The sequence below is a fragment of the Dermacentor albipictus genome, chromosome 2 (assembly GCF_038994185.2).
Source record: "Dermacentor albipictus isolate Rhodes 1998 colony chromosome 2, USDA_Dalb.pri_finalv2, whole genome shotgun sequence".
NCBI classification, from domain to species: Eukaryota; Metazoa; Arthropoda; class Arachnida; order Ixodida; family Ixodidae; genus Dermacentor; species Dermacentor albipictus.
In genome coordinates this window covers 184,491,888-184,517,766 of record NC_091822.1, presented here as the reverse complement: position 1 = coordinate 184,517,766, position 25,879 = coordinate 184,491,888, and the positions used below count along the sequence as shown (strand labels likewise).

The 25,879-nt window shown below is 43.8% G+C and overlaps 1 protein-coding gene across 3 annotated transcripts in view; it reads left to right on the top strand.

The window, feature by feature from the left end:
* LOC135920148 (urease subunit alpha-like) overlaps positions 1 to 19,087 on the top strand; it is a 107,792-nt gene extending 88,705 nt beyond the window's left edge. For all 3 annotated transcript variants that reach the window (XM_065454296.2, XM_065454304.2, XM_065454285.2), the window contains exons 20-22: positions 2,556 to 2,662; positions 10,124 to 10,247; positions 18,524 to 19,087. In XM_065454296.2, the coding sequence (XP_065310368.1) occupies positions 2,556 to 2,662; positions 10,124 to 10,247; positions 18,524 to 18,645 (353 nt within the window). In that variant the 3' untranslated portion in view covers positions 18,646 to 19,087. The remainder of the gene's footprint in view (positions 1 to 2,555; positions 2,663 to 10,123; positions 10,248 to 18,523) is intronic.
* The last annotated feature ends 6,792 nt before the right edge of the window (positions 19,088 to 25,879 follow it).

Here is a 25,879-nt window from a genome sequence, read left to right as displayed (position 1 = left end):
AGAAAATAAAAACATTTTGAGTATTTATATGTGCTGTCATTAAAGGCTTAATAACTGGCTTAGAAGGCTGGAGCTTCAGAGCATAAAGGTATTCAGAAATTGTTGTGAAGAAACAGAAGATAGCCCATAACTTCAGGCTTCAGGCGAGTGTGTGATTCCTGCAGTGCACTCGCTGCAAGCTTGGCAAGTTCTTAATAGTCGCCTTCTTTGCCCTTCCAAAACTCCATAAGTTCTGATTTGGAGCACAGATTTAATGTTCCAGCATGCAGATGCTCACTGATCTAATCCTGCTCTTGTGCTTTTTGTTGCCACTGTCGCACCACTTGCTGAATAATTTTGCGTGTTGCTTTATCACGGGCATTTTTCAGACGTGCTGTCCTGTGTTGCGAATTCAAATGATTCTATGAAGTGCCTTGCATGTGTGTACATCTCCTCATGCTCCTCAGGCAAAAGCATTTGTAGCTAGGTGCTCCGCTCCTTTATCCATGCCTCGGCAAGGATGTTGCTCGAGTTTTAATGTGTTAGACATTCATTACCACTGCTCAGCAATGCCTTCAACTGTGTGCTGATGCAAGACAGGCATGTGGGCCTGGGTGTAACCTTTTGTTTGACTTTCTTCTGAAAGTTGAAAGCTACCAAGGATCTGGGTCCAGTTCAGGCTCCAATGCTGGTCCTGCCTGCCTGATGAAATATGCCTGTTAGCCTGAGCCCAGCCTTGACCAATCTAAAGATAGGCCGAGCTGCCTGAGCCTTTGTGCTGGCCCAGGCTCGTGCACACCTGTTGCAATAAGTACCTAGGCAAAATACATCTCCATGCACAGAGGAGAACCTCCAGTCTTGCCTAATGTTTCTTGCCATCATCACCTTCACTCTTTTGAACTCCTGTCAATGTTTGTTGCTTCTGGTGCACCCCACACATAGAATGATTGCTGTTCAAAGCGTTCCTTCACCACAACAAATGACAGGGACAAAAACACAGAAGCACAGATGACATTGAACATGGCAGAAAATAAACGAAGTGAATGGGATGAATTTCATACCTGAAATGACAGTACAGATGCTCAATAACGAAAAAGTTTGGCGACATCTATGCAATCTTTAGCACTACACATTATGGACAGAGAGCACTTGCCACTGTTGCTCAAATTCTCTTATCTCATTGCTCATTTCACTGCTTTATGTACCGTAGCACTATGTGGCATGGCAAGGGCTGTAATGCACTTCGTTTTCTGTAGCAAAAGCAGAGGCCTTGTGCCTTCCTTACCCTCTAGCATGCCTAGGCAAAATGCGTTATGAGGCCAGGACGGAAAGAAAGTTGGATTGGTGTCAAGTTGGGTAAAGACAACCGTTTGCTGTAATAAAACAAGACTTAGCATGATGTATTGTTACAGGGTTTTAGGAAAAGCAAGTGTAAACAGCTTAGTGTACCTCATGGGCAGGGTCACTGACACTGCACTCATCAAGAAATGAGGCGATGTTTTTGTCCATTTGTACACAAGGTAGGGAATAGTGTCTTCTAACTTTGGGATTGCATGCTCTTATAAAACTCTTTGCTGGGTGCACTGCATTGCACTGTGCTAGCAGAGCCATGCAGCCTGTGAAGTAGTTGGCATAGTGAGCCTGAAGGCAATCATACACATTCAAGGATATGCTTTGGCTCTTGAAAACTGAGCTAGTGACCGCTTGAAAGAAGTTTTTAGAGGAAACATTAGAGAGCTTTAGCTTGTACAGTCAAGAGTGAAAGTTTGGGGACAAAGGCTTCGCAATTTTTATTTTTTTTTCACAGCCTGGGCATTGTGGTTGAAATCAAGATCGTACACCTACGGGCACTTATTTGACCAATACAATGTATTAAACCAATTTCAGGCTGTGGAGCTACGCTTGAATATATTTGAATATTTCGCTGATGCCATGGTCTACAAACTTTTGCTCGCGACTGTGCATATACTCGTATGTTTCATTACTACTTTGTGGTGTGCAAGCACGGAACTGCAAATGGCAGTGCTTGTGATGGTAACCTGGGACAGTTTGTTTAACCAAAGTATGTTGCTCTGTTGCTGCATTGTGTTACAGTGTTATCATAGCTGCTGGTGAAAAAGCTTCACAATGCAAACTTCGTAGCTCTATACCCTTTCCCACCAAGGCTGTATTCCACAGAAACAGTGGTGCTGAAGTTAGTACAGTCAGCTACAAAAGTTTATGGGACGCATGACAAATTTTATGTCAAACTCTATAACAAATGTGAGTTTCTACTCTAACTTAGTTGGTCACTATGTAGATTGCAAAAGCTACTACAGATTGAAACATTTAATTTGAAGCTTTGTGTGCAGGCTTTGCGGAAATTCGGCTTTCCCACAAATCCTGTGTCCTGTAAACCCTTGTGGTCGACTCTTCGTGTGCTCACTAAAACTTTCTGCTACTGAATTGTGACATTTGATGCCAAAATTATTTGGAAACATAGTTGGAAGGGCGTCTTGAGTCTCTCCAAGGGTGGCAGCTTAGTAGAGTGTGTGTCTGTGGAATGGTTTGTTCTTGATTCAGGGATCATTTAACAGGTTTGGCAAATGGATCCATCCCAGTTTGTGAACCAATTTGTCTGAGAGACATGTATGGTGCCCGTGGGCTCTCAGTTGGAAGAAATTCGGCTGTGTTTGTATCCAAGGTGAGCATGCTGTTGTCATTCTGCATTTTTACAGATTTTAGTTATGCCGACTAGAGTCAGTGACAAGTCACAAATGCAGGAGAAGCTACTCTCAAGAAACCACGATGCACCTGCCATTCATGTCTTTGTACCTGTAAAAGCAGTTTCCTTACATATCACACCAGCACAAATATTGTTTCATAAACAGCCAGGACAACACAGTCATGCGCCACACGTACCGTGTCACTTGTGTCGTCTTCACATTGGAGAGGGGATCTGTACAACGCTTTGGCTTCTAGCGCGAAGTGAAACACGGACACAGAAAGGAGCAGACAGGACGAGCTCCTTTCTGTGTCCGTGTTTCACTTCGCGCTAGAAGCCAAAATCATGTTACTGTACCAACTCGCCCAACTGTCTATCCTTTTGCTGTACAACGCATCTATGGGTATATCTGCCAGTCCCCGTCTGTTTGATTCGGTAATTGAAGCCCTGCAGTTGTAGGACTCAACGCTTGACCCGAGGCGAAGCTTGGTGGGAACTAAACATCCATGCCAAAGATGAGCGGTCAAAGGGAATCCCAAACTCGGCAAATTCAATATAGGCCCTGAACTTGTCCACTGCCCACATTGCTGCAAGGCACTCCCACTCCTAGACAGTATAATGGCTTTCAGCCTCTGTGAGAACCCTGCTAAGGAAGAAAACAGGCTGCAGTCCATTAGGGTCAGCCTGCATAGCACAGCTGCAATGCCAACACCGCTTGCATCAGTTTCAGCCACGGAAGGTCGGTTTAGATCTCGAAGGCTCACAACTGCATGCTGAGCTAAGGATTGCTTGAGTGCTGTGGAATCCTGCTCTTGACTCTCTTAAGGGCTTTACTCTCTGCCACTGCCATCACTCATTCTTCTTCAAAAGGTCCGTGAGTGGATGCCCTGTCAGCGAGAAGTGTGGGATGAAGTTCCTATAATAGCCAGCAAGCCCCAGGAAGGCTTGCAACTGCTCAATTTGGCTGGGTCTTGGGTAATCTAGCACTTTGTGCACCTTTTCTTCATCTGGTCTGCACTGTTCGGGTGGGTGATGTGGCCCAAGAACTTAAGGGACGGATGGCACACCTGTATTTTGTCTGGGTTAACAGTAAGGCCAGCACCTTCAATATATGGCAGCACTTCCCTCACCTGCTCAACGTGACTGTCAAGCGTCTCCAAGTAGACTAGAAAATAATCTAAAGATGCCATAGTGAAGTGGTGATTGATTCCCTGTAGCACACGGTTTATAGAGGTTTGAAAAGTTGCCGGGCCACCTGCCAACCCAAAGGGCATCCTGACAAATTTAAGCATACCCTGATGGCAGATGAAGGCTGTTTTTATAATGTCGGCATCGCAAATGGGAATCTGAAAACAACCCTTGGGAGGGATTGAAGCTTGAGAGCCACTGAGCTTGGCCAAGTTGTGCTCGCAGCCAGTCTGTTCGAGGCATTGGGTAAGCAGGTACCTTTGTTCATGCATTCAACGGTCGATAGTCTACAGCAAGCCGGTAGCCTCCAGACTTCTTCGTGATAAGAACTGGGGTGCTAGTCCAAGGGTTGCTGCTTCGCTTTGCAAGACCCTGCTGTAGGAGGTCATGTACGCAGCCTTCAATTATTATTTGCGTCTAAGCATTCATTGAACGGAGCTTGCATCTTACAGCCGCACTATCCCCTGTATCTATGCAGTGTTGAGCGAGGGTGTTACAATTAGGAATCGTAGTGAACAAAGGGCTGAAGTCGTCAAGCACTTCCTTCATGCTTGTTTGTAGTTTTGTTGCTACAGCACGTTACTTACCCTCTTCAGTTGGAATGCTACTTAGTATTTCAGGAGCTGCAAGAGCCTCTTTGAAGAGGGTGTGCAAGTGGTAAGACTCTCGATCTTCCTCTCTTGCGAGCACTGTGGCTGGTCCCTCGTTGTGCTTAGTGAATGGTACACTCCATTGCGGGTTGGTGCCAATAGTCCATCTGCGTAGTGCTACATGTACAGAGATGCCTGTTGCACTAAAAAAATATCTGCTGAGAACAGTGTCCTGGTATAGGTCTGGCACACACACAAAGCACTGGTTGTGGCTGCTCATAGTCCATTGAATCTTGCACTTTAGAGATGTTGAAAGACTGAGACCAACCTGTTGGCAATCAGGTTGCACACACCTGTGTCCTTGAAAGAAAGAGGTCCGGACACTGACCAGAATGGTTTAAAGTATATATTTACGTTTTGGCTCCCACCCCATGGGAGGCTGTGTCCCGAACTCTGTCCTAATCTTGGTGCCTGTCTCCTCTGCTACCTTTGCCCTCGGCATTCCAAGTAAGCTCACACATGATGTTGAAGCAGCACACTTAAGTCTGATGTGTTCACACACGCATATCATGGCTCACCAACTAGCCTATCAGTATCTATTAAGCTCACGCTTAAGCCTGTATCCAGTAGGGCATGGAACTTAGCCTTCCCGATTTGCACCTCCAGGAGGGGTTCCTTGCTGCCAGCTGAAACCGCTGCCTGCAGTGCAGTCACGCAGGTGCCCGCCAGGGTGGCACCTGCCGCCTCCTATTTCCCAGACACTGTGATCATAATTGCCAGATTCCGTTGCATTCATAGCAGCGGGGTGGCCCAGTAAACTAACTTGTAGGGAAATAGTGAACTAGGTGACAGATAAATCTCCCTGAGTCGCGCTGTTAGTATCCATGTGATGGAGCTGCGAGAGATGGCCTTATAGCACGAACAGTCAGTGCATGCAGTTAGTCTTGATGGTAGGATGGCTGTATTGCTGCGGCATGCAACGGGCAGTAGGATGCAGCCAGCGGAGACTGAAACAGCATGACAGCCGCAGCCATCAACATTCTGAGCTGCACGCTGGGCAGGCCAGTCACAGTCAAAGTTGACTGGAAGGCAAGGTCTCTCACCACTTGGTTTGTCGGAGGTGGCGGCAGCTTGTACTGCAGCTGCCTCGAAGCGCGCTCCTCAAGGCCTCAGCTGCTGCAGACAACTCCACGAGTCTGGCAAACTGTTTGCCCTCTACCAAGTCTTGGAGTTGCAGATGCATTTGCTGCAACACGCGGTCAACCTTTTCTGATTCCAACACTTCGCTGCCAATCCGATCATAATAGGAAGCGATTGTGTAAATAAATTTCTTTAAAATTTTCTTCTGGGTGTTGCGTGCGGAGCTTGAGTTCTTGTTTCAAGCTGCCATCAATAGAAGAGAATTCCACAATGAAGGCCGCCGTAAACTTCTCCCACGATGCAAATGTGGTCGTGAAGTGCCACCACAACTTTGCACTGCACTCCATAGTAGTGGGCACACTGTGGGTCAGCCTTTTATCGGTGACGACACCGTTGACCAAGCAAAACGTCTCCAGCCAGTGCAAAAATTCTTCAGGGGTCTGGATGTCATTAAATCCAAAAGGAGCTGATCTCCAGCATAGCGTGGAGTGGCTTTGCCTGATGGTTGAACTGCCACCGCTGCTGTCACAGAACGGGCAGGCACTGCTTTGGCCACCATCAGCCTTTGTTGAACTGCTGCTGAGACTTTCTCACGTTGCACGGTAGAGCCGTTGGTATGCCCACCATATGCTGCAGCAACTTTTCAGGCACGTTCACCGCTTCCATGTCCACGTCCCTGTTGATCCCAGATGAGCCCCCACTTGTTACGAACGATAACAGGCAGCCACGTATATCGAAAACATTCCCACAATTACCGCACTGTGCAGCTCTTCCTCCACTATGCTTTCCTTATGCTGTCCATCTGCACACACCGCATGCAACACACACACTTCGTGCCACCTTCATCTTCCGTCCTTCATCGCCACAGCACTCACGCCACCTGGTCCTTTCCCTGGCAACTACAGTCAACCATGCATGCGACGACGCCTTGTCTCACCTCGCTTGGAGCTATCAGTCTGCTTATGCCACCACTATCTCCTCACAGTACCAAGATCAGACTGCGTGAGAACTAAGACAACTCACGGAGAAAACTGGGAGCTTGAAAAACGGATTAAGGTGGGAATTTTTCTGGCTTTCTGTCCAAACAATAATAGTCTCGCACTACTCCTGTGTTTGTGTCCACAGCAGCCTCTAAACATATACATCATCGAAGGTTGAATGCCGTGGTTAACCTTTCCACGTAAAGGCGTATGTTTAATTCACAGTTAATCAACAACAAGATCGTTTAACAGGCTGAAAAGTTTCAGGATTAAGGCAGGTGTGACAGCGAGCTAGTTGGTTACACATACCTAAATTTGTGTTAAAGAAATTACGAAAAAACCACACTGAAGCATGTGTAGACACATTGCTTGCTGTCCTGTGTCTATTTATAGTGTAGTTTAGTTCTTTTTGTAATTTCTTGGACACAAATAGGTTCCGGAATGCTGCAGTGCATAAGTGAGGTGAAGGCACGTACAGTAGAACCTCGTTGATAAGATGCCATTCTATATAATTTTCCAGTGCCAACATTCTCAATTGAGAACACAAAAAAGTACCCAATGCAATTACACTCATTTTTACCAGTTAATACGTTCCCGGAAAACACAATCTTCTAACACCAACGTTAAGCATATCGGCAAACTGCAATCATATGGTACATTTTCTGGCTGCTAGATCCTATGTGAACAAGAAAACATGTGAGGCACATGCAATAAAGAGCAGTAGTTGCCCACCACTGCAGCCTCCCTGCAGTACTCACCCGCCCATTTCACGTGAAATGCCTTCACGCACTAAGTTTACTCTTCCAGTACCATAGAACCTCCTCGCGGGTCGGCACACGTTCCATTCACAACTATGTTTCGTTCTGACGGCACCACCCACCACCAGCTTAATGTGCGTCGGTGTCTCGTGCTGCAACGATTCTTGCTGAGTGGGCATGTCAGACCTTCCCTGCAAAATGCCCCACCTGAAGAAGCACTGACCCAAGCTAGCCATCCTGCCCATGACGACAGCATACTTCTCGGGCTGCTTGGGCCCCACCAGCTCGTCGTGTGTCGGCGTCTCTTCCTGCAACAATCGTACATTGCTTCACGTTACGTAGATATCAACTGCAGTTGAGTATGCCAAATTTTTTATAGGCATCGGGTCGTATGTTTTTCCGGTTAGTAAGTTTTTTTTTTCGCATTTTGTTACAGAACATATAAATGAGGTTCTACTGTACTTGGACACACGAAGAGGGAAAGAGAGGCAGAATCAAACACAGAAGGTTGTTGGTGCATGGTGGAACTAGACTTGAGCAGACACCGTCAAAATCCATAGCATTATGGCAAGCTCATGGGCAAGCTTCAAGGCAGCGTCACAAGTCTTTTGCATTTGCATCCTTTCTGGCTTGCCATGCCTGCACTCATACTACAAGTTGCTATTGGGATATCGCAGAACCATAGTTTACTAATACAGCTTAGCCTAACATTCCTTTTTACTGTCTCTTTTATTTTTACCTTTAAGCACTGATGTACCCTTGAGCGACACTTGCTGATACAATCTTAACCTTTACTGGCTATAGACTGGTGGTTTATGGGTGGCAAGCTAGTCAGTGGAACTGCCCTGCTGCTGCATATTTCAGAACAGCGTATTAACAGCTCCTTTATCAATGCGTAGCTGTAGTTGCCTTTGCAGTGTGCTTTAATACCACAGTCATTTGTAAGTTTTAACCTTTAGTCCTCCCTAGTTATAAATGAAGGTCAACACAGTCTGAGAGTTAACATTGTTTCTAGTAAGAAATAAACGTCAACACAGACTGAAAGTTAACATTGTTTTTTTGTTTGTGTGTATAATCCGCCCCTGCATATAAACCTTGACCAAGATTACAACCACTCCAATCGTGCATTTACTCTGGCAGCCACTTGACGTGAGACCTTCCATGCAGGTGTTGGAGCTGGTGCACCTGTTGCTCTCAGTTCTTTGCAGCAAACTGTCTTTATATTTTGTTGTTCCATAATTATGCTTGTTCATGATGCCATAATTTTAGTGTACCCCTATCTTACATCGGCTTGAATGCCAACGGTCTCTGTTCTGGAATAAGAGACGGAGAACTTTGAACTTATGGAAAAACGACAGACGTCCTTTCGCTTCGAGCGCATCAAGAAGACTGCTTTATTTTTCACTAGAAAGTATGGGAAAGGGGAGAGAGTAGAGAGAAGGAGAAAGTCATAATATACCATGCCACACAAGCATTCTTGCACCACGCACGTGCCCGAATCCGCTCCACACTTGGAAGGCACCACCTCACCACCGGTTGCTGCTTGTATACATCGCGCCCGCCAGTAAGGCATGTAGTTTGAGGGGTATCAAGTGTCTGGCGCCTCTGAGAGGGAGTCCTCCTTGCCACCTCGTCGGCGGGCCGCAACGCGGGGGTTTATCTAATGTCCGGCCCCTCTGGGTGGGACTTTGGCTCCAGAATGGAGGATATACAACAGTCTCCATCCAAAAAGATTTCTGTACAAAATTGCTTTCTACATCTTACTGCCTGAGAATTTGAGAAGGTGTGTATTGGTGAAAGAAAGTGCAGCAATTGAAGGTTATCGATAAATTTGATGTTGGCAAGAAGATGTAGGAAGTGAATGTTGTCTTCTGAGTTAAACCAAGACACTTGTAGAAGCACTATTTTTGTCTGGAAGAAACACGAGATGGACTGTACTTGCATCCCTCTTTGCATCCAGATACTGTACTTGGATAAATATAGCTAACCTGACTACAAGTTATGGCCTATCTCATGTTCCAGAAGTATCATGTACCAGTCTGGTTGAACTTAATTATTAAGTAAAGGGCTGGTGAAACATATCTTTACAATGCTATTTGCTTTCATTTGGTAGGAGTATGTTACTACTGGAAATAAAAGAAAGCAAAATTTTTCTTTCTCAAATTTCATGCTGAAATCTCAGTGGCGGTATGTCAGTTTGACGTCACGGATATCAAAACGCATTCTTATATTTGGACCAAATTGGTGCAGAAAAAAATTATCAATACTTTCTAGGTTAAGTTCCTGGGTCCTTTTAAACACAAAGTTCTAGTCCGTAATTGCCAGCAAACAAATAACTAGATGTCGGCAAACACTGTAAAAATCTGTTATCACGGCGAGCTGGGTGCAGGAAGTTCAAGACATTGTCGCCACCTGTCTTTTGTTTTTGCGTCTTCTGGTTTACCAAACCTCCTCACATTATATGAGGGCCCGTATTGATGCTGCAGACGCATGACTTATCCAGATATTTAGATTAGTGTGTCCCTTTACACACTGGTCTGAAAATTAACAGTGTCATGTTCAGCTATACCTGAAATTTAAATGAAAAACAAACATAGCACTTTATAGAAGAAATCGGCTGTTTGTGTAAGCACTGTTTTTTTTTTTACCTTTACGTTCACTTAGAAGAAGGTGAAGCAGATAATAAGGCTTTCGTCGTCTGCAGAATCATGTTGTCTCTTGGTTATTTCTCTGAGTGACTGAAGTCAAGCCAGTGACCTTTTGCCTGTTTGTTCTGCCCTTTAGGTCTCTCGGGAGAAGGGCATTGTTCTCGACTACGGGATTAAGAAAATGATCTTACCTGTGTCCGGGTCAAGGAAGCTGAGAAAATCAGACTTTGTGCACAACAACTTGACTCCAAAATTGTCAGGTGTGTATGGTCTGTGACACCTTTTTCCCTTTCTAATTTAAACTCTAAACGAACCATACCCTTTCTCACATCACTTACTTAACAAGCATCTAGAAAGTGTTTGCTTTACAGTAACTGGACAACAGTGAGATGTTGTGAGGAAAAGAGGAGCATAAAATATAGTATTTACAGAATATTACTGTTTAAGGAGTTATGAGCTAGGTATTGAGATATCCCTGTAACTTCATGTCCTCCTATAACATTGCAGCTCTTTGTACCATCGAAGCCCTGTAAATTAATATGAAATAAAAAAATAATCGCGAATACTACATCGGTTTGAACTGTGAATCTCATGGCTCTCAAGCTGCTGCTGTATCACTGTTCCACAGCTGCATTGCATTCGTGCGGAAAAGAAAAGTTACATTATTATACACTTACTCCTGAAGTTCACAAAATGGCTTTAACAGTTCACATTAAAGATAGCATCTAGAAACAAAATTTTTTCTTTTGTGGTTGAAATTAAGCCTTAAAGGGGCATTAAAGAAAAATATTAAGTCGAGCTAGATCGATAAAGCTTCATCTAGAAGTCTACCATCATTTTCTGCATGGCAATATATCTCATTCTTGCGTAGAAAATTGCCGCTGAAGGTCCCACTGCTGCTCCTCAATTTGAACAGCCCGTGTCAAAATGAAAAGAGTGACGTAATTTTCATGTGACTTCCCTTTACGTTGCTGTTATGTCTCTTGGAAACTTTATTTAGCTGTGTATTTGAAGCGTACTACTTGGTGGCATCTATCCCTGCTCTGCGGCTCTGCTTGGATTCACATTACCGGATAGCAGAGGTGGATCCAGCATGTATGGCCAGATGTTATGAGTGTCCTCTGAACTTTCGTTGAGGAAACCCCAACCCTCTCTTTTGCCCTCCCATGAAGCAAAATAATTTAGTTGGCGATCTCTTGAGTCTTCTCATTAGCCATGACTATTTGCTCAAATGGCATCTGCGGAAAGTACCACGTCAACCCTTTCTATGCATGCATGCCACCTTAACATGACTGGCTGTACAACTACCTCTTAAGGTTAACTTGACCCTCAAAGTAATTCAAAATTGTGGCAGAACTCATCATAGGATGACTGTCAGTGGTAATGTGTTAGCATTGAATCAGTATAGCAACACAACATATTTGCTGTTAGAAGAAAGGAGAATTTTACTGGCTTCACTGTTACTGGCACACGTACAGCTGATCGACACCTGAACATCGGCCAGCAAAAGGTGAAATACATTAGGAACAGAACGGATGAAAGTATAAAGAGCCAGGGGAGATAAGGAAACAAGGACTAGTCAGTTAATCTTCGGTACAACGAAATAGGTAAAATCGGCAATTTGCTTCGTCATATTGAAATTTTTTTTGTATTGAAATTGGACCTTTTATGTAAATAAGTACAGTCGCCAATCGATTTTTCTTATGTGGAAAGGGGCTGCAGAATTTTTCAAATTATCGAGCAATCGCCAAAAACAAATTTGAATGAGAAAACAATTCATCTTTATGTATTTAGCAGTCGGCGATGAATGATACAGTTTCATGCCACGTTGACAATTTCTTCACATAGGCAGTACAAATTAAGCGAAGCCAGCCATGCTTTCTCGTGTACTCCACCCCCGCACCTAGCCTGATGGCGTCACCCACACTGGGACAACGCTATCATGAAAAGCGCTAGCAGTGGGAAACGAATGCTTCGTATGCCTCTCGCTACAACGGGTCACCTAAACTCGAGATTACGCAACCTTCAACAGAGAGTTAGAGCTCAGCGGGCTTACGGGCCAGCGGGCCCAGCAGATGAGCGGAGACGCCATTGCACATGTGCGGTACAACATGCACAGTGGCATCTATGCTGGCTCACTGGAACTGCTGGCTCGCTGAGCTATAACTCTCTAATACTCAACAAGCTGGAAGACGGCTTACATAATGCCACGCCTTCTCAGCACGCCTACTCCTTGCACACGCGGAAGATTATCTCTAAAAAAGGGTGCACGGTTGCATATATGCTCAGTCGTGCTTACAGCCATGCGCAGCCCCAGCCGAGACCTGATTCACAGTTTTGCTACTGCATCGTTCACTGTCACTACAATGTGGTAATATCATCCACACAAGCAAACATTGCTAAAATAAATTTAATTAGATTACGGCGTTCTTTGTGCCAGAACTACGATATGATTAAGAGGCATCTCATAGTTAGGTAAACTTGATTATTTTGACCACCTGGGTTTCTTTAACATTCATCCAATGCAAAGTGCACAAGTGCGTTGTGAATTTCATCTGCATCAAAATGTAGCCGCTGCAGGTGGGATCGAACCCGTGATGTAGAGTTGAGGAGCTCAACACCATGGCCGGGCTACTGCAGTGGGTTGTGCCTTGGCGACGCCAACTTACAAGTGTCATAGTTGTCCTCGACAGTGGATCATTTGCAGAAGTATACTTACTGCGCATCTGTGAGAAAGGCTGTTCTTCCAACGAAAATTTGTTGTCCAAAAAGTATAGTAGAACAAATTATCATAGTAGACTTCCGTTAATTCGACTGCGGCTAATTGGAATCCTCTTTAATTCGATTCAGACCGCAGGTCAAGACCGGGCCCATGCATTTCTGTGGTCACAGACTTCCCTTATCTCGATCTCAATATTGACCTTCGCTGGATAATTCGAATGTGACTGGTCAGCTTTGCCGCGGTACGGCTATGTTATGCGGTGAAGCATAAGAAAATGAAAAGAGATCATTGTCGCGGGACATAGCACGCGTTTCTTAATTATACGGGCGCGCACGCGCCGCCTCCGGTCGTAGCACGAGTACCTCGTCACCTAATAGGCATACTGGCAGGAATTCAGAGCTGTTTCTGACGTTGCTGTGGTAATTTGAGCCCTCGTTTCTCCCCCCTTGCGTGTCTCATATATGAGACCGTTAACAGGGATAATACGCGTTCTTTAACGCACGTGCCGTGGCCTGAGCAGCGGATAAAAACCATCTGTGTTTTGGGAAAGTTAGAAAAAATGAAGGCGGTAAGATGTAAAAACTCGGAAAGTCAAGGGGACGTCTAAAACCAGCAAAAAAGCGGGCCTCTCCGTAAAACTCTGAAGGCCTATAAGTAAACTTATTAGGCGTCCCGGTGCTTGTATTGTGACCGGAGACGGCGCATGTGCTTGTTTAAATTAAGAAACTCGTGCAACGTTGCGTAACACTAACACAACACTAACACAATTCGTCAAGGAAAATTAATGCCAATATATTCCTGCCAAATTCAGACAAAGTGGATGCCGAAAAATTCAATCTCTATTTATAACCTTACCACTCTCTACAAGACGCTTTTATTGGGTCATAGTAAAGGTAGAATGAAAATATGGAATCCTCGTTTATTTACATTGGGTATATCTTAAAAGCACATAAGGGCAGATTAAACAACAAACTTCACCTCATTGTTGTCTTCCGTCCAGACATCCCTGGCCCGTGATATCATTACTTCCAGGTCAGCGAGATACCACAAATGAAATTAAATCTTCATAATTGCTCATAGACAAATGTGCTACACTATCAAACTGAGAATGCAGAAGATTATTAGCCAATTTCATGGCATCCGCGATTTAAAAACACAGTGCTATAGGCTGCCTTGATGCTCGCCTCCAAACTCCCATGTACCTGAAGCACGCACATGCTGTTACACCTCTGTTCAAACCAAAGTCCCCACACAAAAATTCCTGGGCGTTACAATCACACCTGTAGGTTCTGCTGTTGAGGGGTACATCTTAGGAGGATAACTTCCTGACTTGTGCACCTGATGTGCTGTAGAACTACAGATTCGAGCATTCCACAGATATCCAGAATTGCCACTTTGGTTCAGTTTTCCCCACTTGCAGTGGCATAAAGTGACAACAGTTACTGAGCTGTGCACAGTGGCATTCAAGTGAAGATCAATTCTGAGCATTGCTTATGTAAACATTCATCCGGTTCTGTGACTGGAGTTGCTAGGTCATGTGATGGGGTGCATTACAGTGGAGCTTCTTAGGGCAATGATTGACTCGGGGCTACTGGGTCTGTTTTTTTTACTTTTTTTTCTTCATTTATGATGACTTCAGCAGATGACAAGGTAGCAGGTAGCTTACGAAGTCCATGAGCATCGTCACCCTCAGGCTAATCATAATTTTTGGTTTAATTGTTAACCTCTTGTTGATTGGTATTGTGACATTACTATCGAAGACACTTGTAGTACTAAATTAATAAATTGCTTGTCTTGTAATGATGGGTTTGAACACAAGCTTATGCTGTGATCTTTTGTACCAAAGGGTAAGAAATAAAGACCTTTTGTAAAATGGTGTTGTTGAATGTTGTGGAAGATATATAAAGCATCAGACTAACATCAGTCATTACTACTTTGTCAACTGCCACATGACAAGCTTGCAGCTGTTTCCAAAGTTGTCTAGCACGGCGAGTCTTGAATTAATATAGAAGTTATCCACCCAGCCAATATGCCTAGTCGTATGACCTCTTTTGCAATGCATTCTTTTCACTGTGATGTGACTTGCACGACCTGTGACTGCACAACTTGTGTGAATTCATCTTGTTGCGCATTGACCACTGTATCATGTGCATCAAACAGAGGCAGCTGCTACAACTCTTTCGCTATATCTTATATTTAATAGTACGTTCTCATGATGATTACACCGTCTTTGACCACATTTCTTTAACTTGAAGGCCATGCCTCTCATTTCAGTGGGTTTGGGAGTTGAGCTGAATATAACAAAATATGATGAAGAATCCAGTTTACTCCAGAAGAGGCAATCAAGAACACATCAACCTCTGCACTTGTACTGTGAATCTTTGTGGCAGAAATAGCCCACGACAGTTACGTTCGCATGAAAAAAATGTTCGGGATGCCAAAACAGTTTGCGGCATTTCACTTGTGCAGAGACAACACCCAGCCAGCATGGTGAAAGTCGCAGAATGCCTGCATTCACTGCACCTTCTTGAGCATCACTGCCTATGTGGCAGGCATGAGATCGGCTGTCAGTGAAGCAATCTTTCATTGCTGGCAAAGAATGTATGGAAGCAAAAGAAATCGATGACTAGGCATTTTGTCCGCTACAAACAACTGTATTCACAGAGGCAGGGCAAGCCCACTGCCAGGCCCAGCACTGCAAAAAGTCATGTTACTAAGCCTCAAATCTTGGTGTTGGGATTGCCTGCATGCATTGTGCCTGATTCTGTTTGTCGTCTTTGGCAGGGGCTGGCTGTGTTGTATGGATCTTATGCATGAATCGACTGGCCCTAATGTATGAATGTTTGTATGCCTCTGGCGGGGTGCCAGAAGCATGTAATAATCAGGAAGAGTGAATTTGCCTGAAAAAATGTTGCGAGGATGCTTTTGGAAGATTCCTGCTGCAATTTTCCATTCATATTTATGTGAAACACAAAAATCCTTTTGTAGGGAACCACTGAACCGATCTCAAGAAAGTTTGTGGCTTTGAGGAAAGAAAACAAAATTCTACCGGCTATTAAAAGCAGAATATGAATTCAGGCCTCAAATTTTTATGAGAAGCTTCAGTGATCTATAAATAAAAACATTCAAAGCATAGTCTACAACTTTGGAGCTGTGCACTAAAAGCGACTATCACATTTCTGAAAGCTGTATCTGTCAGGTTGTCCAAACTAGACAAACATACAGAGTTCTAGTTTAGAGCTTATATGAAATTGTTATATTGCGGATGCAACTTCTGAGAAGGTTGTACTCACAACTTAGTGTCATATTTCAGAGCAATGTATGATATAATAATCCACTCTACTCGGAACATCCTACTTGATGTAGCTCATAGTATTCTCATGTCTGTTTTCATAGTGAGTGCACTGCTCACACTGAACACGAGCACGCGCGCTCAGATGCGCAATGTGCACACCGCATAAATAGTGCGAACTTGGAGCTTCCTAGGGAAACCAAGCTCTGCAGATGGATTTATGTTAAGAGGAAATACATTTGTCTTCTTGTCCAACAACAGGTCAGGGACTAGGAAGTTTAAGTGTGGTTATGCTGCTTGTGAGTTCCTACTTTGCCTTGGAACAACCATATGGAGCCACCAGAAAATGAAGCTGAGGAAAGCACAGGAGAAATTAGCAGTTCTTTTTATTGACCTATTTAGCTAGTATTGGTCGGATAAATGTGTGATAAACTTCATATTCTTAATAAGGAGAGAAATAATTGAAGAGATAGGAACACAACTTTGCTCTGGGGGTAGAGCAGCACCGCATGTGACCCGTCGTGGGAGCTCAGTGGCTATGGCGTCATGCTAAGCATGGGGACATGGATTTGTTTTCCGGCCACAGCTGCCATATTTCGATGGGGCGTAAATGCAAAAAGTGTGTGTGCCATGCTTCATAAAGCTTTATACAACAATTACTAGAAGGAGCTCTGGCCTTGTGTTTATGGGAGCTGCAAGCAGGGCAGTTCAGCTTGCATGAAAATGATGGTTAGTTTGTGGATTTGCCTAAACTTTGGCCTTCTGGCTTTAAATGGCTTCGTGACTTTCCAAACTGATCATTTTCAATGAATTACTGTGTTATAAATAATTAAATAAGCTATTAAAATTGCCCAATGGCTGGACTCGAACAGAGGGCTCCTATTGCTGAAGCCTAATATTGGAACCGTTACGCCACAAATGCATGTGTCTACGGGCGGCGTAGAGCACCCTTAAGAGTTTCTAGTGGGTAAGCCAGCGCATTCAAATTCTTGGTGCGTTTTGATTTGGCCACCTCAACAGGCAGAACTGGTGCAGTTAGTAGAGATTATGCATTTTCTCAGAGTCTTAGTGCCTTCTGCATTTAGAAAAAGTATAGGCTACTTTGAAATTTAGGCCAATAAAGGCAGATGAGGTGTAGTAAACGAGGCTCAAGAACATCTGAAGCTACAAGCACGAAGATCAGACAAATTTATGTACCAATCATCATCCCCACGGTGGCTGAACAATCACGGTGCTAGAGTTCCCTCTAGTAAGTATTGTAGAGTTCCCTCTAGTAATTATTAATAAAGGGAAAATGAGGATGAACCCGGACACGGAACACCACTTTCCCAGGGCAGCCACTCTACTATTTGAGCTAACCAGGTGGCTAGCAAATGGCAGGGCGAAGTCAAACTTATCGACAACTCAAAGCAAAGTAATAGTTCTGCGGAAACCTGCAAGGTGGAGAGAAGTAATTAGTAAAGGGAAAATGAGACATCCACCCAATCATAGCAATTCCTACAAAGGAAAACCATACGGGTTCCATACAGGAATTATTGTACGGAACTATGTGCCATGCTTGAAGCATGTGCTGAAAAAACCTCAGGTAGTCAAAATTAATTTGGAGCCCACCTCTAGGCTTCCCTCAGAACTCACTGTGCAGTTTTAGATTGTTACCCCCCTAAAAGTAAGCAACGCATGTGTCATGTTGGCTTCCAACAGAGGTAAAACTAGCTTCTCTTCCACTTTTATCTCTATAAATTGTTATAAGGTTCAACAAAAAATGGTAGTTTTTTTCTTGGCTTTCCTTGGTTTAAATGCCGGTTGGCTCTATATGGCTGCTTGTAAAAATCTAGCCCCTTGGTTCTTATTTATTGTTAGTTTGCCTATTGTCAAATTAATCCTTTATCCCCCAAATCTGATCTGTATTTGCCCTGCAGTTTTGTAGAAATATTGCCAAGGATGAATCCTACTCGTTTGCAGTGCACTTTGCTTTGCTCTATCGAAACAGGTCAAGTGTATAAGCTTATTCCGTGAATGATTGTTTGCATTTGATACTCATGCATGTAATTTTGTTGTTGACATTTGTTTTGCTGTCATGAGAGTAAAGAAATATTACTGCAGTCTTTTACGCACTTTCAAAAAAAGTTGCGCCTCATCTCTTGCTCAATGTTTCTATTAAATACAAAGGATAAACAATGCAACATTTTTCCATTAAAGCATTAAATTTGTAGAAATTCATGCACTTTCTCAGGAAGTAATGTGAGTGTTTAAGGGTAGGCAAATTACAAAACGCTGCTACTACGTCTTGTAACTGTCAACAAGTTTGAGTGTTCAGGGGGTCCTCATAAAGAAAAAGAACAAAAACATCAGGATCTTGGGTCAAGAAAGGTAATTAGAATCTGCCTCTTGCATAAAAATTGATAACTTTCTGGCATTGCCAATAGCAATGGCCAGATGGATATCAGTTCTACACAAAAGAAATTGATTCTGTATGTGGGGAGGAGGCCACTTCACTAACCTTTGTTTTAATCTTATTACAGTGAACCCAGAGACGTACGATGTCGAGTGGATAAGATGTGAAGATGGAGAAGAAGTGAGGGAACACCTCACGGTGCCAGCATCTGACCACATTGCTCTTGCTCAGAAGTACTTCCTATTCTGATTGAATGGCTCTGATGTGTGTACATATGTAGATACATTGCCATCTCAGCTTCATCTTTCATTTAAGATGTGATGCATGACACTTTCACATTATGCTCATGTCTAAATCTACCATTTAAATTAAGCGATGCAATCAGAGCTGTGATAACAATAGCAGATGAAGAGAGAGCCTGTGGAAAAGAAAAAAACTAAATTTGTTCATATTTCATTTGTACATTGCATATCATTGATGCATATACATCGCCATGTCACCTACACAAGCAGAGCAAGGCATTTGTGTCAAGTCTGCCTCCAAAGTGTCACGAAAACATGCTGAATTTTCAAACGCATCTTGAATTCAGAGCCTATGCTTCATACCACATAAATGCTGGCTTGAACGAGACATTTCGTGTGTGTTGACTGACCTGTAATATATTCAGTAAAGCATGTCTGCTATGCTTACAGGTGTGGTGCCTCTTTTGACTTCCTAGTTCTTGGTTGAAATGGTAATGAGTGATGGTCACATGCTTACAGTGATTATCGCACAATTACATGCTTATCTTATTGTATTGATCAATACGCAATCTAAGGCAACGCCTTCAAAATTTCACATTTTACAGACAAGCTCATGAAAGGTGTTTTTGTTCTTGCAGCATGGTTGTCACCTCTCAGAATTTTGTCTTCTTGCTTGCTTGCTTGCTGAATGTATGGATTTTCGAGCAACGGCTTTATTTGTGAACCCTCCCAGACTTTCCCAACCATGGCTGCTGACTGGATGCTGCTCCTGCCAGGCCAAAAGGCTTGCACGCAGGACAGCGCTACCATCTTTACTACCTTTATAGGTGTCCAGGCTGTGGACCTTGTTTTCTACAATATTACTCAGTGATAAAAACAAATGATACCTAAATATAATTATTTCAACAAATATATGTCATCAAGATCACAATTCCTTTTAAAAAGCAAACCTTTCTAACCTCTTTATGCCTGCTTTCCTAATCATTAGGCCACAGTTTCACATATACTTCTGTCGCGTCAATGCCAACTACATCATTGAAATGACTGCCTCATGTTGCTGACGATGGTGATTTCCATACAGATACCATACAGATACCTACAACAGGAGTTGGCAAAAAAGTGGGTGGTACGTTTAAAATCAATAAGAAGCAATGAAGAAATACAAGGCAATATAAGAGTTGTCACATTCCACAGCATGGGTGTGCGAGAGCATGCGCCAGTTTCCTTTACACCAATGATGCAGGAAAGAAATGGGCAAATTTATAGCGTTTAATTAACTGCTTTGCTTCTCATGGATTCCAAAATGTGCATTGGATCTACAATAACTTTTTATTATTTGTTCTTTATCTTGTATAGTCCTTCCGCCCCCTGCTTGGTATTTGAACTGCAGTATGTTGTAAATAAATAAATTTATAACATGTGAATTGACTCATGAATAAGTGTAAGCCTTCTAAGCTGGCTGCCTCATCCATTGGAATGAAAAATAATGAAAATATGTGTCTATGCGGGAGGGCAGCAGGACACTCACATATGCACAAACAAACATGCACACTCAGGAATGACCAGTGTGAATGCAGCCCAATGTATCACGAACAGCTGAAAAGCAGTTTCGTGATCAACATGCAAGGAAAGGTTGCACAGGGGGCAACAGGGCTTTCTAGCTGCAAAGAAAGCACTTGCGAAGAAGCTTCGTCTTGGGGCCAATGACCCCACCACGGCAGCTCTCAGAATTTCGTTAAATTTGCAATTCTTTACATTGGCTGTGGCGTTGCCACAGCCAATGTCGCAGCTAAGGCTGTGACATTCTGGTGGGGGCGGAGTGCAAAAACACTGTTCTACTGGGCATTGGGCATGCATTAAAGAATGCCAGCTGGTCTAAATTAATCCAGAATATGCCTTTACAGCATGCCTCATAATCAAATTGTTGTTCTGGCATGTAAAACCTCACAGTTGAATTTTTTATTTACCTTGGGAGCCAACTCTGATTTCATTGTTCAGGTGCCTGCAAAACACAGAAATCCTGTCATCGGACAACCACTGAACAACTCTGCATGTGCGCCTTAAAGAGAATTAAGGATAATTTCTATCAGCTATTTGAAGCAGGATGTTTGTTTAGAGTCTCAAGTTATCTGGAGTTGTAAAGAAAATTGGTAAATAAAACATAAAATTAAAGCATGACAAACATCATGCTCCTTATTATCAACCTTGTTATTATCAATCAATAAGTCAATCGTTCCAGTTTTTACAAAACAGCGTGGCGAGAAGAAAGCAGCGTCATAGTGCCACTTAGCTGGTGTCACCATTCCGAGAAGTCGGCAGTGGCAGAGTATATGTAAGAAATCTGTGTGCAGGGTTGGTTCAGCTAATTGAATTTCTTAAAGCCCTTGCATTTGGAGAAAGAGATTCAAAGGCCCTTAAAGCTCGTTAGAAAGAAATGTGCTCCTTGAATTCCTTGAAAATGGATTGGAGGTCACCTTTGAACATCCAAAAGTAAGAAATTCACATTGGAGCTATACCATAGACACTGTATATTGGTAAATGGTCCTAGCTATATTCTTTTGAGAGTGTTGCTAAGCGATGCTTTGTGGCGGGCCTTTAACCACCAAAGGCAGGCTTGTTTAAATTACCATTATCGTCGCGGAGCTCGACAAAGCCAGCTCAAGCGACCAAGCCATACTACTAGTTACACTAGTTGGTTCACACCACATCCATCATGGATCCATCATGGATCCATCATGGATCCTTGTTTTGAGCGCAAGTTTCTAGAACTGCTTGGCAGAAAGTAAGTGTCAACCATTTTGCTTCGACATGGTAATATCTTTGGCTGAAGTCGGACACTACTAACCATTATGCCAGAAAGCGATTAGCATCATTTAATGGCGAAGTCAACTTCGAAAATCCACCTGAACAGTTGAAAGCATGTGCTCAATTCAGCAGCTGCTTAGCTGCAATTCCTTACAGCTAAAAAGGATTTCACTTTTTTCTAGTGTATGTGTACAAATAAGGGTTGTTTTCCCCTCCTTGAATTTTTGACCTTTGGCATCATTGAAATACTGAAATTGTCCTCGATTTTTGAGTGAAATGTTCTGTACGAGCCCTGTGTGAGACACATGCTTACAATTACAACACTATGCGCCAAAATCAGACATATTGCAATTCTGTAAACCGTGTGCAGCTGGTGGCTGAATGAAAAAGAAAGAAACCTGTAAAACATTCATTACTCCAAACGCTTCTCACTCTCCTAGGCTTTTTAGTGCAACAGGCCAGATCTGGCGACGGATTTTTGACACTCAGGGACTGACTTTAAAGCTTTCGTCAAAAACCATTCGAGAACAATTTCCACAGCCTGCGCACCCGAGGTGTACTCCAGGCGAAGCCGACCGAGCCAGATAATGTAACACATATGCGATGGCAGCTGGGCAATGGCTTGCTAAATTAATTGTGATTATTTACTGAGGCGCACGCGTCGGCTACGGGCTTGGCGCTCACTCTCGAACGACGCAATGTCCACGAATGGCCGCTATTGAAGAAGCAAACGCCCCCGTTTGGCGACTCGTTACGAATGAAAACGGCGATGGGGCGGGAGGGCTCCCGATCGCCTTCGACGTCTCCCCTCGAATGGCGCCATCAAACAACGAAACGGCGCCGCTCCCACCGGGTATTGGGCGGGCGGGCGCGTGGGGGGTCAGACACGTACAAGACCGAGCAACAGAACGGCTGGTAGATACCCCCTCCCGCGTACGACCGCGGCCGGAGCGGTCTGCGGCGATCGTCTTTACGACCGCCATACACATGGGGCCGGCATTTCACCTTTGGATGGCTCCTCCTCCCCGATTACCCTTCCTCCTGTCTTTCTTTTTCGCCCTTGCTTCGAAGGAACGAAACGGAGAAGGAAATAGCGAAAGAAGAGCACCGGAAAGACGCATGTTCGCCCTCCTCCTTTTCTTCTTGTCGCGTGTCCGACATAGGGATGCCGTAGGGATCACTTGTTCAGTTCCCCATATCTGGCATGATTCTGGGAATAACGAAACAATCTTCCTCGGTTTGCGAGGACGAAAAAGGAACGCCAAAATTCACTTGCAGTGCAGAGCAAGAAGACGAAAGAAAAAGGTAGACGTTTTCCCGAAAAGGTCTGCGCGGCGGAGGGAGAAAGAGGAAAGCAGGAGAAGGGGACAGAGAGAAGACCGAAGAAAACAGGGAAAGTAAAAAGAGGAAACTGTAGCCGGGTCTTTCGCAATTTATCTGTTCTTTGTTCATGCGTCACCTAAATCGGATTTACGACCGATTTCGGAATGCTTAATTTATGACGGCGGGGGCTTGCTGCTGGAGATGGAACGCGTAGCCGTCGGTAAAATAAGACGAAGAGAAAGAAGGGGAAACGGGGAATTAGAGCGAAAAGAAAAGGCTGGCAGCCGGAGACGTCGCTTCTTTTCCCCAATTGAGGGCCGTAAAGTATCCTTTCGGCTCGCTCCGCTCTCCGAAGGCTGCAGCGTCGTTTTATTAGTTTTACAGCGACACCGCAAGGGTCGGCCCCGGCTTCTTTCCTCACCCGGTGCCTCCATTTTGCCGCTTTGTGAAGGATGAGCTTAAACTGCGACGGGACCGCTGCCTCGTGCGCTCGCCGCGGGCTTTGTTAGCCTTTTGTGCACGGATATGTTCCGTCCCTCTCGCAAGCGCGCGTGGGCTGGTTGTAGGCTTCAACCGTTGTCGTTCTTGATTACGCTCGCTTCTTTACGGTCTCTTCTCCGTCGCTTTGGTTCGCGTTATTTCGAGAACGCGCCTGACGTCCGTGAGTTATCGCGTTTTCTTTTTTTTTTCGTCGTTCCGTTCCATCTATTCACGCACTCCCACTATTCTTCCTTTTTTTTTTTAAGGGAGCTCAGTTTTTCAGAAGGTCAGGCTGTTGTGTTCTTCCGTTTCATTTGAAACGGTATGAAAGCGATGAGAGCCTATATGTACACTTCTTTTCCTTTCCTGCCAGTCGCGAAGTATGCGTTGAAAATAACCAAGTATGCGTTATTTGCCTTCGCGTTGAAAGCACTATTTCGTCTTGCAATACGTCCTTCGCGACAGGCAATGTGTTTATTGCAGGGAATTCTTTGCGTATAAAAGCTATTTCCGCTTGGAATCGCATTTCGAGCAGCGAGCGGCGTGTTTTATTTTCCGAGGAGACAAACTACAGTGTCGCATAACGAGCGTAACGACGCTATTATAATACAGCGGCAGTAATGTTTCGCGTCTCAGCCATGCATCTTTGTCGCTTGCACAGCTTTCACTATGGAAACAATACCTCTTTATTTTATTTTTTTTATTTCATAGTGCAGACTTAGATCAGGTCCAAGCAGGGTGGTTAAACACAACAATAATACAATGTATTATTCAATCAAGTAGGTTAGTAACACACAACAGTAGTACAATGAATCAATCAATTGAAACAGGCAAGAACGAGTTATTCCACTCTGTTATAGTTCGGGGAAAAAAAAGAATACTGAAATACATCTGTCCGTGCAAAATAAGGTGTTGGTGAGTTCGGATGATGGTGTCGAGTAAGTCCAGACGTTGTACTGGACAGATACGATGCAGGATTAATTGATAAGACTTCATTAAAAAAGCATGGAAAGAAATCGAATTCTTAAGTGTTGCCTTCGCTGCTCAAGGACTTCGATGCCATTATCAGGCATCATTTGTGAGGGGGAATCATAGCGAGAGAATTTTGAATATATGAATCGCACGGCTTTTTTCTGTACCCTTTCGAGACATTTAATATTTTGTTTAGTAAACGGGTCCCAAACAACACATGTATATTCAAGTTTCGGTCTAATTAATGTTGATGTTGAGTTCAATGGCGCATAAGCAACTAAGGCCATCATGCGTCTAATTATTGAATAATAAGCAAGCAGTTTTACGTTAGGTGGGGAATTTCTAAGTTTATGTCGCAAAATATATAATTTACGCAAGGCTGAAGAACAGATATTATCAATGTGTAAATTCCATGATAAGTTGTTAGTAAGTGTGACGCCCAAATACTTATATTTTGTTTCTTCCTGCAACGGCAACGAACCTAATGTGTAACTAAAGGTTAATGGAGCTTTCTGACGAGTGAAGCGAAGAGGGGGAAGCGTGTGTTAGCCATATCTGAATATTATAGCAGATTTCGTTTGACTTGCTGTTGACTGTATTTCAAATGACACTGAGTCTTTCTCAATGAAGGTTTATGTATAGCAGCTGATTAAACAGGTAAAGAACCACAAGCACTCATGCACAATAAAATTAGATGCTTCCTGGTCGTATACGCTTTATCTCGATGACTCCTTTTTTCGGTCGCCTTGCGGCTGCAGAAGTATGGTAACCTCTGCCCTCAGTTTTCTTGGATTTTGCTTCCTAACACTCACGTTTATGTTTTACAAATGAACGCCCACAGTGTCTCTCCTTAAATTCGAAGCACTTAATTCCGCCCCCATTTTCTGTAAAGGGTGCTCCACTGCACTGACACCCATTACGAGGGGAAACCATGACCGCAAGGACTTATCGACTGTTAGACGAGTTTCCTGTAAAGGGTGCTTCACTGCACTGGTACCCATTATGAGGAGAAATTATAGCCGCAAGAATTTCTCCTCAGATAATCGAGTTTCCTGTAAAGGGTGCTCCACTGTATCAGAACCCATTATGAGGGCAAGCTATCGTCTTAAAAACATCGATTGATTGACAAGTTTTCTGTAAAGCATGCTCCACTGCACTTGAATCTATTATGAGGCGAAACCATGGTCGCAAGGACTTATCGACTGATAGAAGAGTTTTCTGTAAAGGGTGCTCCACTGCACTCGAACCCATTATGTGAAGCAACCGCGGTCGCAAGGTTTTATCGTGACGCGTTTTCTGTAAAAGGTGCTCCACTGCACTGAGACCCATTATGAGGAGAAGCCATGATCGCAAGGCCTTATCGTCTGATAGACGATTTTCCTGTAAAGGGTGCTCCAGTGCACTGGAACCCATTATGAGGAGAAACCATGGTCGCGAGGACATATCGACCGATGGGCGAGAGCAACAAAACAACGTGATGTCTTTGTGCGAATGACAAGCCCAGAAACAGCAGTTTATAACGACCAGGCAAACTTACGCGCAGCGTTTCATGTGAGGTAGATACCACGGATGGGATTCGTTTCATGCTACCACATACTGGTAATATCGTGCTTACAATACTGGTGCTCACTAAACTCGTTCAATGTTTAAAGTTTGGTACA